Source organism: Acyrthosiphon pisum, chromosome A1 (assembly GCF_005508785.2).
Source record: "Acyrthosiphon pisum isolate AL4f chromosome A1, pea_aphid_22Mar2018_4r6ur, whole genome shotgun sequence".
NCBI lineage: Eukaryota > Metazoa > Arthropoda > Insecta > Hemiptera > Aphididae > Acyrthosiphon > Acyrthosiphon pisum.
Genome location: NC_042494.1, coordinates 87378938 through 87395317, shown reverse-complemented (window position 1 = coordinate 87395317; position 16380 = coordinate 87378938). Strand labels below are relative to the sequence as shown.

General features: G+C 28.4%; 1 protein-coding gene across 6 annotated transcripts; it reads left to right on the top strand.

Moving 5' to 3' along the window:
* Nucleotides 1–5699: 5699 nt before the first annotated feature.
* LOC100163828 (ATP-binding cassette sub-family G member 1) lies at nt 5700–12657 on the top strand. 6 transcript variants are annotated; one of them, XR_511109.3, is made up of 14 exons: nt 7707–8032; nt 8127–8310; nt 8614–8731; nt 8884–9073; nt 9541–9686; nt 9768–10009; nt 10085–10177; nt 10268–10380; nt 10443–10611; nt 10764–10864; nt 11009–11167; nt 11246–11431; nt 11988–12207; nt 12308–12657. XR_511109.3 is itself a non-coding variant. In XM_029487692.1 (13 exons), the coding sequence occupies exons 2-13, from the start codon at nt 8184–8186 to the stop codon at nt 12141–12143; spliced, it is 1800 nt and encodes a 599-aa protein (XP_029343552.1). In that variant the 5' UTR covers nt 5700–5857; nt 8127–8183; the 3' UTR covers nt 12144–12657. The 6 variants fall into 6 exon arrangements, 4 of the variants coding, with proteins under 4 accessions (XP_029343552.1, XP_001949263.2, XP_008187227.1 ...); XR_511108.3 differs by having other exon boundaries at nt 12303–12657; XM_029487692.1 differs by lacking the exon at nt 7707–8032 and adding an exon at nt 5700–5857 and having other exon boundaries at nt 11988–12657.
* The last annotated feature ends 3723 nt before the right edge of the window (nt 12658–16380 follow it).

The window sequence follows — 16380 nt, the reverse complement described above, 5'->3', positions numbered from 1 at the left end:
TACTAATTATTTTAATTTGACAAAGTTGTGAATAATGTTTCTAAGGAAGCTGTTCTAAAATAAATAGCTAAAACAACATTTTTAAACCCGCCAGTCTATAACATCAGAATATGATGAGACAGAAAGTCTAAGCCTTTTAAAGGGTGAAGGAAAATGTTGTTTGACTATAGTAATTATTATCCACTACCTATCAGTGTTGACCAAATTGAAAATATGGAGGTACACAGATTATGTACACCCTATACGTGAATAAATTTCTTGGAAAAAAGGTTTCTATTGTCCATAAACTGTGCGCAAATGAGTTGTAAAAAAAGGTAAATGTGCGCAAATGAGTGGGCATGTACCGTTTCCGCCAAAATTTGAAATGACCGATTCCGCCATTGCCCGTTTCCGCCAAATTGAAAAAGGTTCAATTCCCGTTTCCGCCAACTACCTGCTATGGTAAAATTATTATAATATATTCCATAATATGATGTATATAATATATTATGGAATATAATATATTCCATATCATGCATATTATTTTTAAGGAATATTTAAGTTTTAGCTTGAGATAATTGTACATGGTTTATATTATATTATATAAGAACATATTATACTCAAATAAAAAATACATAATATTATTGGTTTGGTAAGATAATAATATTATAATAATATATTCCATATTTTTGGTAAAAAAGGAAAATCGACATGATTAATAACTTGTAATTGTTTTTGTTCATCGTGGATCGTAAATATATTTTAATTAATTTTAATTTACTGAAACTACGTTCTCGTGATGCGGTAGTAGGTACAAGGCAATGTTAGATCCAAACGAGAGATAACTGATAAGCTTCCCCTTGTATAGTTGTATACATTAATCTATGGTAGTGTACACTACTCGCGGACGGGTATTTCCACTGTGATGCCTACCTATTCGTCCATTTTAAATCAATGTGATTAGTTACGACTTTTCTTTTAAATTCCATTTTCAGTTTAAAATTTAAAAATGTAAAATCTTAAAAATACACCCACAAAATTATACGCCCAAGGATAATCCCTGACTCCCCCCCCCTGGATTCTGCACTGCACACATACATACAATATAATATATTATATAGGTATATATAACTTAAATATGGAATCATCGAATATAAATCGATAAGATTGAAACTATACAGTACCTATATAGATAAGAATATTTTGTACTCCATAAATTTCTTATCGATCACAAATTATTTTATACATTAAGATTCTATAATATTGTAGTGACACACTGACAGTGTAACATAGTGCAGTAATAATACGTAGACGTAGTTACACAAGTGTTTCATACTTACAACGGCCTAGACGTATTTGTTATTTTTTTTGTTTGATTTTGATATACATTATAAGTAGGTACTATGGAATTCATAGAAAGTAAAAGTGGTAAGAAAATGTTAGTTACTATGGAATTCATAGAAAGTAAAAGTGGTAAGAAAATGTTAGTTTTGGATCAATTTAAATATTATTTTACCGCAAACAGATGGAGATGTTACAAAAAAGATTGTTCTGCTAGTGTTTACCTCAATGAAAAAAACGACGAAATTGTAAAAAGAAAAGGTAATTTTTTTTAAATTTATTTAACAGTGAATTTGACACACGATATATGATATCTATATCGTATTATTTATATATAGGAGATCATTTTCACGATCCATGCAAAACAATCCATAGGCAAAAAATTTCAATTGCGTGCAAAAAGAAAGCAATTGAAGATATAAGTCAACGTCCAAAAAAAATTATATTGTAAAAAACAAGAAACCTATTTCAAAGTATTAAGTGTTATAACAACTAAATGTGATGAATATAATTTAATATTAAATCCAAAAATTATAACGATAGACTTTGAAATAGCGATTCATAATGCTGTCAAATTAGTATGGCCTAGTTGTGCCATCAAAGGATGTAGGTTTCATTTAACTCAGTCGTGGTACAGAAAGATTCAAGAACTTGGTTTAATTGTCGATTACAAACAAAATAATTGGTTAAAGCACACATTTGGATTGATGTATTTAAATCCAGAAGATGTATCAGATTGTTTTGTATTTGATTTAATGTCAGACATGCCAGATAATCATAAATATTCCCAGTATACTGATTATTTATTAGAAACTTATATACACGAAAATTCAAAATTTCCTCCAAAAATATGGGCATGTATGACAGAAAGTTTATCTCAGACAACAAACAATTGTGAATCATTTCATTCACACTTTAATCAACAGTTCTACAAATCACACCCAAATATAAGTATATTTTTAAAAATTTTGGTTGAAAATGTCCAGACGGACACTTACATTAAAATAAATAGTGCCAATTTAAATATTCCGAATACACCGAAAAATAAATCAACTTTGTTAAAATGTGCTAGGACTAGTAAGGCTATAACTGATTTTAAAAATAAACTAATATCGCGTTATTCGTACGTAAAGTGTGTTGCATTCAATTATGTTAAATAAATTAACAAAATATTATGACTTTTTAATTATTTTAATTTTTATATTTATAATAAAACTAGGTATGACAAAATATTATGTATTTATTAAGAATATGACAGACAAAATATTAGACTTTTTAATTATTTTAATTTTTGTATTTATAATAAAACTAGGTATGATAAAATATTATGTAATTATAAATAAGTGTCTTTTACTTTATTATCATATTCATTAAACTTAGTAACTAGGTATGACAAAATATTATGTATTTATTAAGAATATGACAGACAAAATATTAGACTTTTTAATTATTTTAATTTTTGTATTTATAATAAAACTAGGTATGATAAAATATTATGTAATTATAAATAAGTGTCTTTTACTTTATTATCATATTCATTAAACTTAGTAACTAGGTATGACAAAATATTATGTATTTATTAAGAATATGACAGACAAAATATTAGACTTTTTAATTATTTTAATTTTTGTATTTATAATAAAACTAGGTATGATAAAATATTATGTAATTATAAATAAGTGTCTTTTACTTTATTATCATATTCATTAAACTTAGTAACTAGGTATGACAAAATATTATGTATTTATTAAGAATATGACAGACAAAATATTAGACTTTTTAATTATTTTAATTTTTGTATTTATAATAAAACTAGGTATGATAAAATATTATGTAATTATAAATAAGTGTCTTTTACTTTATTATCATATTCATTAAACTTAGTAACTAGGTATGACAAAATATTATGTATTTATTAAGAATATGACAAAATATTACCTATGTATTTTTTATTTGAGTATAATATATTTATCAATATAATATGTTCTTATATAATATAATATAAACCATGTACAATTATCTCAAGTTAAAACTTAAATATTTCTTAAAAATAATATGCATAATACTCCAAGTATTATGGAATATATTATAATAATTTTACCATAGCACGTAGTTGGCGGAAACGGGAATTGAACCTTTTTCAATTTGGCGGAAACGGGCAATGGCGGAATCGGTCATTTCAATTTTGGCGGAACGGGTAATTCCCATACTAATACTATAACTAGACTTTATAGTTTACAATTATCTATATATTTATTTACCTACTATTTAGATGTAGTAGCCATCTACAGGGGTGGATAGGCCCATAGGGAAAAAGGGATTTTCCCTGTGGGCTCCCGTCTATATTTGTGGCCTGGGGCCCACTCGGGTCTACACGTTGTTTTTTTGCAGAATAAAATATTCACCAAATAGGAATAGTTTAAATTTAAAACCAATCATTTTTTAATATAAATTATTAATACTTATAGGTACCTACTACCTACTGTTCTTTTTAACAATATAATAATAATACCACGACTAGTCAAGAATTTGCTTGCGGATCTTTAACATAGTATTTTAAATTTTTATCATTAATCGAAGACCGAAATATCCTCGTATTTTCCCCTAACCCATCCCCCTCATATTGTGTTTTTGCAATTTTTTTTTGGCTGATATTTAGTACGGAATTTGTACGAATTTGTACGACTTTACGCGAAATTTTTCAAAAAACCCCTTACAACCGAAAAAAGCATTTTCCTCATACCTATGCCGTTTCCCCAGCCCCCACCAAACTAAAAATACGTTTTCGCATGAAACATTTTATTTATAGGTAAACGTGTTAGATTGAATATCTAATGAGAGTGAAGCGACCACATGTTTTTTCAATTTGGGGCCCCTTCAAATATTTCCCTGTAACATAAATACTACCTATCCACCCCTGGCCATGTAGGTATAGGCTTTCCTGACTGAGGTGGTGCTCATTAATCATTATTCTACGGTTTCAAATACTGAAATACGATATATTATTATAATAATACTTTAACATTACTATAGTTTTTATAGTAGTTATATGGGTTTAGAAAGTAAATATTAAAATATAGTGCAATTAACGATATAAAAAAACTAATGGGAAAACGAACGACTGAATAATGAATATAGTGGCAAGTAGGTACTATTAATTATTATCATTAAATAACAATTAGGTAGTATAACGATGGGCCATTATTATTGAATCGTTGCCACAAGCATCTAACTCTCGAGTAAAATTCGGAATCATTCAAATTTCAAAGGTTATCGTCGGTTGTAACCCGAAATTCAATTCCCCCGCTACTGACGCCGATATATAACTAGTCGAATCACTATAGTTTGTAGTCTAATTTGTAGATAATGCTCCAATTAATATTATAAATTTATTATAAGTACCATATATTATTATAGCATTATGATGATTGATACGGAATACATTTTTAGAGTAATAATTTTAGTAAACGTTTCGTGATTTTTCAATTGAGGATCATGGACAATTTAATGTAAAGTTAGCCATTGGGCCATTGGGGTCATTAAAGTAGGTAACATTATATTTTATCAATTATCGCAGTACATACATATTACTTCAATCCATTTAACAACTAGTGCATGAAAAATTGAAAACCCTTTTATTACCGGGAGAATGTTCATGTTTATATATCATGATCCATACATTTATAACTTTATAGTTTATATGTAACATAGATTAAACATTTAAACATTAACCAAACCTAACCTATTATAACCTAACATTTAATCTATGGATCTATTAGTAATAATTTATGAGTTATAACCAACAATAATTACTAATTAGTTAAGACTTAAACTAAAAAATCACTAATGGGCAATGGCCGTATGCATAGTCAATTTATTTGTCACATAAGACATGTTAAACTTTGTCTTATGTAGTTATGTGCAGGCACACAAATTTAGTATGCATACGGACATGAGTATATGATCTATACATGTTATAACTTATAATTCTTACAACAGTAATTACTTAATAATTTTCAGTATAATTGAAGAATGCAGAAATATTTTGCGAGGTAGGACACATTCTAAGACGTAGGTGGTAAGTATAACTACGATCATTTTAAAATTTTACTTAAATAAAATAATAATTATTAATAAATTATTTATTTTCACAGAATAGGTACACACCTAGTATATTGTATTATTGTGTTTACTGTTTAGCAATTAATATAAAATATACTTATTATCGAATATCGATACGCGCAGTTCACCATTGTCTATTGTGTTTAATTTAATAATCTCGGATTAATTGTAAATAATTATTTACCTATGCATTTATAATATTTGTCTATTATTTCACATTATACTCTAGACTAAACACTAAATTAAAGTCTGAATTCTAGAACACGTGTTTTGTTCTGAGTTTCTGACTGTTTTAAATACTTCTGAACACATCGCTAGCTAACTTGACGCATCACACAACCACCTGTCTACACTCCACACATGCGTTCGCCTTCTGCAGGCTTCAGCTAGCGCCTAACAAGTAGCAACTCTGGAAGTAGGTATCATATTATATTTTAAATTAGACTTTAGTTAGCAATATTTTTTTTATTAAAATTAGTCATTGAACCAAGAAATCCATCAAAATATGCCGCTGCCCGCTATTATTAAGATGCAATAATTAATAAATTATTGATGAAATAGGTCGAATCATGGCCGCAAATAAGGGGGGGGGGCTTTAGGGGCTAAGACCTTCTTTCAAAACCTTTACTAAATTTTTTTTAAACTTATTCAATATTTTTATAATACTATAGTCTATAATAATACCTAAGGCATCAGCCCCTCTCCCCCTAATCTCAAACGCTATTTGCGCCTATGGGTGCAAATGTACAATGTATAGTATATTAGATAAAAATGTAAAATCATTGATTATAAATACTAGTATAATAGTACCTATTTATAAATTATAATCAATGGTAAAAGCATTAAAAACATATTATTCGACACACATTCTAGCTTTATAATATTCTTCGTGCAGTATAGTTGGCAGTTGCTATAACCATATTATTCATTATAGTCTTTAGACGCCCCTCACCGTCATTAGGGGAGGGGGTAATTTTAACTGGTGCAGCTTTTCAAGTTGCACTCATTTAAAATTATACCTACTGTAAATTGCCACTTGCTCTATTATTTAATTAATTCCATCCTAGTTTCTGCACTAGCTTCTACAGAAGTAACTACCTACTTAATACTTATTATATTATACCTATAACACCAGGCTATTCACTTATACGATGTACCTACCCCGAGTATTATTTAATTTATTTTTTAACAAATTTTTATTTTCAATAAACTATACAATTAATAAATAATAAGTAATATACGAATAAGAGTATACTGTATGCAACGTTTATAATAATATTTTCCCTCGACGGCCTTTAAAGCAAAGGATAAAAAAAAAGCTTAAAGTATGCGCGGGTCCACACAGAGTCTGGGTTTTGTTTTCAAAAACAATATGGATTGTTTCGTCTGTGTTGGGAAAAGTTGAGTTTATCTTTTGATTTGTTTCGTTTTCTCGTCCTGTTAGGACCCGGCATGGAGGCATTAACCTACACAGGCACATAGCGACTAGTAACTATACTAGTGTTGGACGAGTATTGTTTTTTAATTTCGAGTCGAGTCGAGTTTCAATTATTTCGAGTCGAGTACAGTTCAAAATTCGAGTACTCGACAAATGCCGAGTAACAAAAAAAACTCGAGTACACGACAAAATGGTCGAGTATTTTAAATTGTTCTAAAAATAGATTTTCCAAAAATATTATATTTTCATATATACAGTTATATAATTAATTAAAACTATTGTTATCAATCTAAACTATCATGTATCGCCTTCCTGGTATTCATATCGGATATATGGGTTCTTTCAGTTATTTATAGTTTTAACATTTATTTTTCAATAAATTACTATTTATAGTATTTTTAATAATAAAAATAATAACACGAGTACTCGACTCAAAACGAGTACTCGTATTTACAAGTCCAAAAAAAATTTAGTCGAGTCGAGTCGAGTACTCGAACTCGACTCGAAAATTTTTCCAAAGTCGAGTACTCGACCAACACTAAACTATATATACACAATATACAGTGTTAAGCCTGGAATACTAATAAAATACAAAAACAATTATTCTGCAAAATTATGAAAGATACAGATACTGTATGTCTGTATTTTGGCGATGTACTGCTAAGTGCTAGGTGCTTTGTCTTTGGCACGGATTCTTTAATCGTGGTTGTTAGTGACTTGCTGTTATCAGAAATCGGAATGGGCGGATATCAGGGACTAATATCATAGAACAATAAATGCTAATATCGTGTCCGTGGCGGATATTCCGACATCGGCAGAGTTGTCACTTGACGTTGAACAGCTGCTGCTGCAGTATGTTGGAATGTGGGTCGAATTGGTCGACGATAACAAATGAACAACAAATCTATTTAATTTTAGGTATCTTCTATATAATAATAATACCCATTAATATTAAAATGACATTAATAATAATGGCCGTGGCCCGTGACATGATGACAACAACTGAACAACGTCACTTATCACGCGTCAAGTGTCAACAGGATTGTTTTAAACAATAATCAATAATGCGTACCAGTATCCTGTATTTATATCTGTAATTTTCCATCAAGGCCGAATGTCTTATGTCCATCATAATATATTAATAATGGTGGGGTAAGTTTCGTTCGTATAGTTAGTGCAGTGAATTATTCGTTGCGTATTGTGAAGCAATAATTAATAATTATTATTAACATTTTGTTTTTTCTAGTCCACCACCACAGTCGTTTTGTCTGGCTAGTCTTCGAACCGCCGCATCCAATGGTGTATGTACAAGGTAGCGATAGCTAAATCAACCGTGGACGCGGAGATGGAAGGTATTGACGTGGAGTTCACAGACGTGACCCTAACGGTCAACGTGTGGGACCCTCTGGTGACGAAGACGTTAAGGCCTGGTAAGGTACATAATAATATCTATCATCAAATACCATGGCCAATAATATGGAAAAATATAGTTTATGCTGCAGCAAATGTAGTCAAAGTTTTTTTGATATAGATCTACTGAGAAAATATTTTTCCTTTAAGGAGCTATAACTATTGTCGAATGCGGCTAAGTAGGATTAACTTTGAAATAATATGTAAATTATTGGCCATTTGGCCTCCCTCTGGCCTACAGTATTTTCTACCATTACACTGACTCTTTTCAAATTAAATCATCAAATTGTTATAGCTATCGGATACTAACTCTTTTGTTTCAGAAAAGAAAACGGTTTTGAACAATGTCAGTGGCTTGTTCCGTAGAAATGAAGTAGGGGCCATACTAGGATGTTCTGGATCTGGAAAGTCAACCCTCATGAATATTTTATCTGGTTACATGTGAGTATTCTAACTAACTGTTCACTTGACACATAATGATAATTATATAGGTATAGTAAAAAAATCTATATAAATTATAATAAATTGTTAATTTTATTATTTCACGTGTAAAATCTTTATTTTATAATGTTTTATATTTTCCAATTGCATAGGTCAAGTGGTTACCAAGGATCTGTAACTTTAAATGGTGCACGTCGAGATTTGCTATCATTTAGGAATGTTTCAAGCTACATCATGCAAGAGGATAGTTTGCAATTGTATTTGACTGTTCAAGAATCAATGGAGATTGCCATGAAGCTTAAACATTCAATATCTAAATTGGATGTTCAAAAGAGAATCTCAGTGAGTTTCCAATAATTATTGAAACATATCTAGTCAATCAATTTCAAAAGGCTGCATCATTACAAAAATGTTCTTTATTTTCCTCATTTATATAGAAACAACAAAACATCCCCCCATATTCACTCATTGTGATTAGGTACTTTTGTTAAAATTGAGGTTTCATTACTTATTATAACAATATAAAGAATAATATTTATGTCTACAGTAGAACATTTTTTAAAGTTTTAGTTGCTTATAATTATTAATACATTTCCTAAAAATAAAATATTAAAAAAAGGTTCTGATTAAAAACACATAATGTTATTCTTTATAATTGTTATAATATCATAATTTCAGTAACATAATCTCAATGCGTGAATTACAGAGAGGGATTTTTACTTTATACAAAATACATTATGTTACAAGTGTGTGAATTGGAGAAAAAATTATACTGTCGTGCTCTCTTAATTAATATTTGTATCTTTCAGATAGACGGTTTACTTCATAATTTACTTTTACATGATAAACGAGACTCGTTGGTTTATAATTTATCCGGTGGTGAGTGTAGAAGACTGACCATTGCTTTAGAATTGGTTCGCAGCCCAAAAGTGATGTTTTTTGATGAACCAACAACGTAATATTCTTGTATTTGTCTAAAGTTTTTTAAAACCTTTTGGTTTGTTTCAATATTAAAATTGTTGTTTTTATTACCCAGAGGTCTGGATATAGTGTCTGCAAATAATGTTGTTAAGATTATGAGAAAATTGGCCGACTCTGGGAAAACGATAATATGCACTATACATCAAGCATCTGCTTCTCATTTGACAAATTTTGACACGGTTTATGCTCTTACACCTTCAGGACAGTGCATGTATAATGGAAAATCATCACTAATAATTGATTATTTCTCAGATCTTGGATTTCAATGTCCTGAGTATCACAACCCCGCTGATTATGGTTGGTGGTAATGCCTCTAAAAAATGTATATATAGAAACATAAATATTTTTAAATTTGTTGAATTATTTATTCAGTAATTGAACTGAGTTTGGGTGAATATGGAATACCCATTGATACAATGATTGAGCTAGCTAGAGAAACAAACAAGAATGATCGACACATAATTAGTAAGCAATTTTAAATCAATATTATTTTTACACCTTAACCATAAAAAAACTTAATACATAAATTACATAATATAATATTATTTATTTCAGACCAAAGTGCTAACTCTGTACCTGTAATTTATAGTCGAGAATATTCTTCAAAATGTTTTCCTGAGCTTTGTATACTTATGCACAGAACTTTGCTAACTACTTTTAGAGATCATGTTAGTGATTTATAATTGACTACTAGGTAAATTTATAAATGTATATATTTTTTTTTTTCAAGTTTCTAGTTAAAGTAAGACTTTTTGTCCACTTCTTGCTGGGTAGCATGTTTGGAATTGTTTACATAGGACTTGGGAAGAGCGCTATGCACGTTCGTGACAATGCAGTATTACTATTTTTCTGTGTAATGTTTATGACTTATGTAGCAGCCTTTACCATGTCTATAAAATGTTAGTAGTGGTATATATATAAAATATTTAAATATTAAACATTAATACATGTTTTACTGTATTAGTTAATAGAAATATCATTATATTTACATACATAGTTACTAGTTAGTATTCAATAATAACATTTTTGTGCCTTATGTTAAATATTTTAGTTCCGTTAGAATTGTCAGTGATGCGGAAAGAATATTTTAATAGATGGTATTCATTAAGTTCTTATTACATTTCTGTCACACTCGTGGATCTACCAGTACAAGTAAATACTTAACATTATACACAATGTTAAAATTAAAATTAATCTACTTATTATTACAGATTCTGTAACAAACATAAATAAATATCATGAACTGAATAATTTAATTATTACAACTTACTCTTATATTTTATTTTTTTTTTTCAGATTTTTTGTACCTTTTTGTTCTGTTCGCTAATATACTTGTTATCTGGTCAACCTTTAATACTCTTTAGGATTTCGATGTTTCTGTTGATATTTATTGTGACTGGACTTATGTCCCAAGCAATTGGTATGCTTGTCAGTACTCTCTGTAAAGGTTTTGTTGTAAGTTGGACACCTAATCTAATATTTGTTAAACATTAAAATATTAAATACTAAAATAATACAAATATTTTGTTCTAGATTAATACCGTTATAGTTGCATTAATATTAATGTTTTGGACCACTTATGCAGGTGGAATGATAAGAATATCCGATACCCCTAAAATATATCGATGGTTATATGATGTATCATTTATGAAACATTCTGTGCAAGGTGTACTTCATTCAGTTTATGGTTATGATCGATCTGTATTGCCTTGTCCAGTTGTAAGTAATTTAATTATAAAAGAATTTTAAAATTTAGTTTATAATGTAATTTAAATTTGTTTTGTATGTGACCTACCGTGTATTGGGTATTCATTTAGTATGTGACCTAAGGGTAGTATGTGACCGATAATTAATTTAAAAACAGTGAAATAAATAATTTTATTTAATTGATTAATAATACAAATATAAAATAATACAGAATTACATTTAATAATGTTAAAATCAGTTTAAAAAAAAACATGAATACACATAGGTACCTAACCTATAACTGCAATACATCAAAATTATAAAAAAAATGTCATTATAAACATATTGTATTTTATTTTAAATAATTTTTACATCAACAAGAAATGCTTAACTTTTGCCCAAAATAATTTTAAATGGAATTATGATTTCATAAAAGACACATTAAGAAAATTGTTATTTATTATTTATACATTTTCTGTAAATCTTATGGTTAAAAAACACCTAAAAATGTAGGTACTAAAATTAGTGAGCAGAAACAAATAATTATTGTTTTTCTGTTAAAATAATGTTGTTTTTTTATGTTTTTTAGATGTTTTGTCCATTTGGTTCACCAAAAGTAATGCTTAAAACAATTGATATGGGTGAGAATTTGTACTGGATAAATGTCAGCTTTATCACTAGTATTTATGTTGTATTGAAAGTATGTGCTTTTATCGCTTTAAAGTATAAGTTGTCTTCTACTTGAAAAAAATGCCAAACAAAAGATCTAACGGAATATGAGTTACTGAAAATTCAAGATGATTCAATAGGTATTCAACTTTTTTTATTATTGAATATCACTTTCAATTTATCAAAAATTATACTTAAACTGTATTTTTGTTATGTAACAATTAATTTACATTAGAATAGATGGGAATCTAATGGCCGCTCTTACAATTTTTGGTTAAGGGTCTGTTGGCGCTAACCGACTGATAACAGAGTTTACTATCGGCAGAATTATACCAGTTAAGTGTCCGTTAACTTTAACCGGACATTGTAAGAACAGCCCTAAATTTCTACAAAAATAGATACTGATATGACCATGAATAACTATAATGTTAAAATAGCTTTATTATTTGAGTTATAATATAATATGTACCAGATTATGTATGATAGCAGTATTTGAGATGCAAGGCACTCTTTTTTGACTTTTTATTGTATTGTAGTGTACCTAATATATTTATGGATCATAGATTATAATATATTCTTTGTTCACACAAGCGTTTGTATTGATTATTCAACTTACATAAATACATAACATAAGGCGTGGTGGTTACTTGTCAGTAAGAAATTAATATACTCCTTTTTTGGGTGCATGTAAATTCTACCGATTGCAAATTTGAATTTAAATTATTAAGCAAGTTTAGGGTTAATCACGATGACCACGTGCAAAAATGGGTGTGATGGAATCGATAGGTCACCATTTCAGAAACACATTTAAATGTACAATGATGCAACAGAATTAAAAAGTATCTTTTCCCTGCATTTGCCTGATAATAATAGTAATCTTAGGTAAAGAATGTATTTATTTTTTATTAATATTTGATAAACATTTTTTTCTATCATAGGTATATTGTATAACAACTATTACATTATAGGTAATTACTAATTACATATTTACATTACTGGCGTTTTGCAAGGTGCTTAATATAGGCAATTCACAATATTCCCAGACAAAATACAGTTTTCACCTTTTAGGAATCCGAGTCAAACTACAGAACACAATACATATATTATTATAGGTAGTAGTTAGTAGGTACACAAAATAAATATAAACTCTAGAAATTGTTTACATAATATTAACAGAGAGAAAACAACGGATTCTCGTTAGCAGTAAGCATCATCCTGAACATCGGTCTATTATAGGAATAGTTGGTGGTACAAAAGGGTATGAAAAAAAGATAAGTTGCGTGTGATTGGAATCTAGGGATTTTGAGATTAAATTCTCTTAGTAATACAAGGCAATAGAGCTATTAATGAATTTTCTTAGGAGCACTTAGGTACTTTCAGGAAACGCATACCTATCAGCTAGGATTGATAATCCTAGCATCTTAAATTCTGGATCATAATCTTGAGGTTACGTTGGAGGTATCTGGTTCCTACTACTAACTGTCTGCATTGACATAACATAATTTTTGTATGGTAAGGTGGAGGGGGGGCAGGCAAAAAATTTAATCCTAGGTATCTCAGTATCTTCACATTAAAACAATAAATAACAAAATATAGGTAAGTAATGTACAATTTATTTTTATTTCAAAACGACAAACAATCAATCTGATATTACTAATAATGTATTGTTAAATTATTTAAATGAAATACCTATAAAAATATTTGGTTTATATTAGATATTTCATGTGTGATTGAGGATTTCAGGATTTGTATTGCATACACTATTTATGTAGGTACCTACTTATAATGTAATTTAGAACTTCTCTGTGGGACCCAGTATTTTTAAAAAAAAAATACAATGTTTTTAGAGACAAATGTGCAATAATATGGTGTCTATAAATATTTAAAGAAAATAACTTAAGTAGGTACTAGCTTAGTGCCCGTATTACAATTGTTGAATTAAGGTTAAACCACCAAGTTCGGCTGGTAAAAACAGTGGGTTAGGCGTAACCAAGGTTTAAACTATCATTGTAAAACAGGCCCTTGCCCCTTAGTATTATTAGGCTTACAATATTCATAATATATTAGATTATTACATAGAAAATATAGATTATACTTCTCGAACGTAGCGATAAAAAAATTATTTTTTCTAATAAGTATAAGTCTATATATTATTCGATAAATATATCGGTATTATTATTGTAATTATTTACAATTATAATCGTAATTAATTAATTAACTACATTACATTTTTTTTCACAGCTACTTTTTTTTACAATAGCTTACATTTTTTACTAATTAATTACGATTATAATAATAATACTGATTTTGGTGATTTTAATGAACTACGTTTTCCAAGAAGTTTTGTTTTTTTTTTAATGCATATTTTACTTAAGTTTAGAAGACCATAGTTAAGAAACTAGCTAACCACAATAAATGATTGAGTATCAAAATGTTCAGAAAAAAAAGCTTTAGTAGAATCCATTAAAAAATATAGGGATTACCATTCGAGAGAATAAAGTTGATTTTGCTATTAGCACACCTACGTGTTTAAAATTTTTGAAATGGTTATAAAAAAATTGCATGTTAAAAATAAAGAAATGCGTCTTTTGTCGTTTTTTCGAAATTCCATATCATCGATCTATAACCGTTAAAAAACCCCGTGTACAATGACATAAGATGTTATTAAGCCTGTATAATTCCCAATTCGGGAGCCAGGCACTTATTCTACAGGTGTAAGTACTATTGTTTTTATAGAGAATTATTATAATATAATTATAGTTGCGCGGCATATTGGATAGGCAATTCAGGTACATCACTGTCATGGTTTTTCGTTTTCCGGTATCTTGGAAGTTTATGAGATTTATCTCAATGCATTTCATATTGATTAAGCGAAACTTCTGATCACATAAGCAACGAATATAGCATTGCTATGAATTATTAAAATTTTATGAAATTACATAATAATTAATAATTATACTAAAACATCAAAATATATAGAAATTTGTTTACAATTTATATTTTACTATTTTAAAACAGTATATTTATTAAATATTGCTGGTAATTAAATATCGTTTTTATATTAAAATATTATATTTATCTTATCTCAACCTACGAAAAAATTATGAAAATTATATACATAGTAAATGATTTAAGATTTACTTATTTCTGAAAATTCCTAAAAATAATATTTAAAAAAAAAGGTGGGTAATAATGTTAAAATGTGTATAGTTATTAAAATAGTCTTAATTATCCAGTGTACATAATTATCATGCATATTTTTATATTGTTATTTGTATAATTATTATTAATTGGTACTGTGCTTAGATAATTTTGTTGTTTAATATTTTCGACCAGATATTTGGTGTGTGATTTCAAGAATATATTGTATATGAAAAAATATTCGTTTTTAATTTTTTATATCATTTTATTTTTTTATTTACAAATAATAATTGTATTTGTTTCTTCTTAAAATAAAATTACGGAACATTAATCATAAAAACAAAGGAAAAATAAGAACTTTATTTACCTACTATATATTTGTATAAACCTATACAGCTATATAGTATTATAATATAGTATTGCAGAGAAGAAATAAATACAGTTAGATTTGCATTGTTGTATCTAATGAATCTGATTTAGGTACATCTTCTAAAACATAGTGCTGTATTTGAACATTTTGCGCCCCGAGGCTACATATTTTTCCGACCCCCAAAAAGCTATTTAATAAAATGTAAGATACCTATTATTTTGGGTCATAATTTATGACTCATAAATGTGGTTAGATTTTGAAATTTTTTTTGGAGACCTTTGTTTTTCAATGAGTTAAGAACAATCGGTGCAAACAGAATTTGTCGGTCAAAAACTTAGTTTCAAAGTTATACACGAATTTACGAAATTCCCATCCATCAGGGTTTTTTTCATTAAATTTCTTTATTAACAATATAATATACAGTAAGTACAACAAGGAATTTCTAAGAAATCTCCACCAAATCACAATACATAAGGAAAAAAACATTTTACATAGTTTTAAAGTTATAACTATGTTGGCTTAATAATAAAAAAAGTTCATGAAAATTTACTGCCCCCCAAGTTCCATCAGGAGGCGCAATGGCCCAGCCTGGCACTCCCATAAATACGGGCCTGCTAAGACATCAAGAGTTAAATCATTGATTTCTAATTGTCTAACTGAGTTAAGAATTTCAGCATTATGCTTCTCTTTAAGGTTAAAAATGTACCCATTAAATCTATCGATGTTCTTTCTCCCCAATATTCTAATGTTCGTCTATCCTTTAAACTATAAATGGTACAAAAGAAAAAATATTTTGCCCACC

Coding starts and splice junctions, on each gene's coding strand:
- LOC100163828 (XM_029487692.1), top strand. CDS start 8,184: ATGTACAAGGTAGCGATAGCTAAATCAACCGTGGACGCGGAGATGGAA. Junction 9,687..9,767: donor TTTTTTGATGAACCAACAAC/GTAATATTCTTG, acceptor TTTATTACCCAG/AGGTCTGGATATAGTGTCTG. Junction 10,865..11,008: donor TCGTGGATCTACCAGTACAA/GTAAATACTTAA, acceptor TTTTTTTTTCAG/ATTTTTTGTACCTTTTTGTT.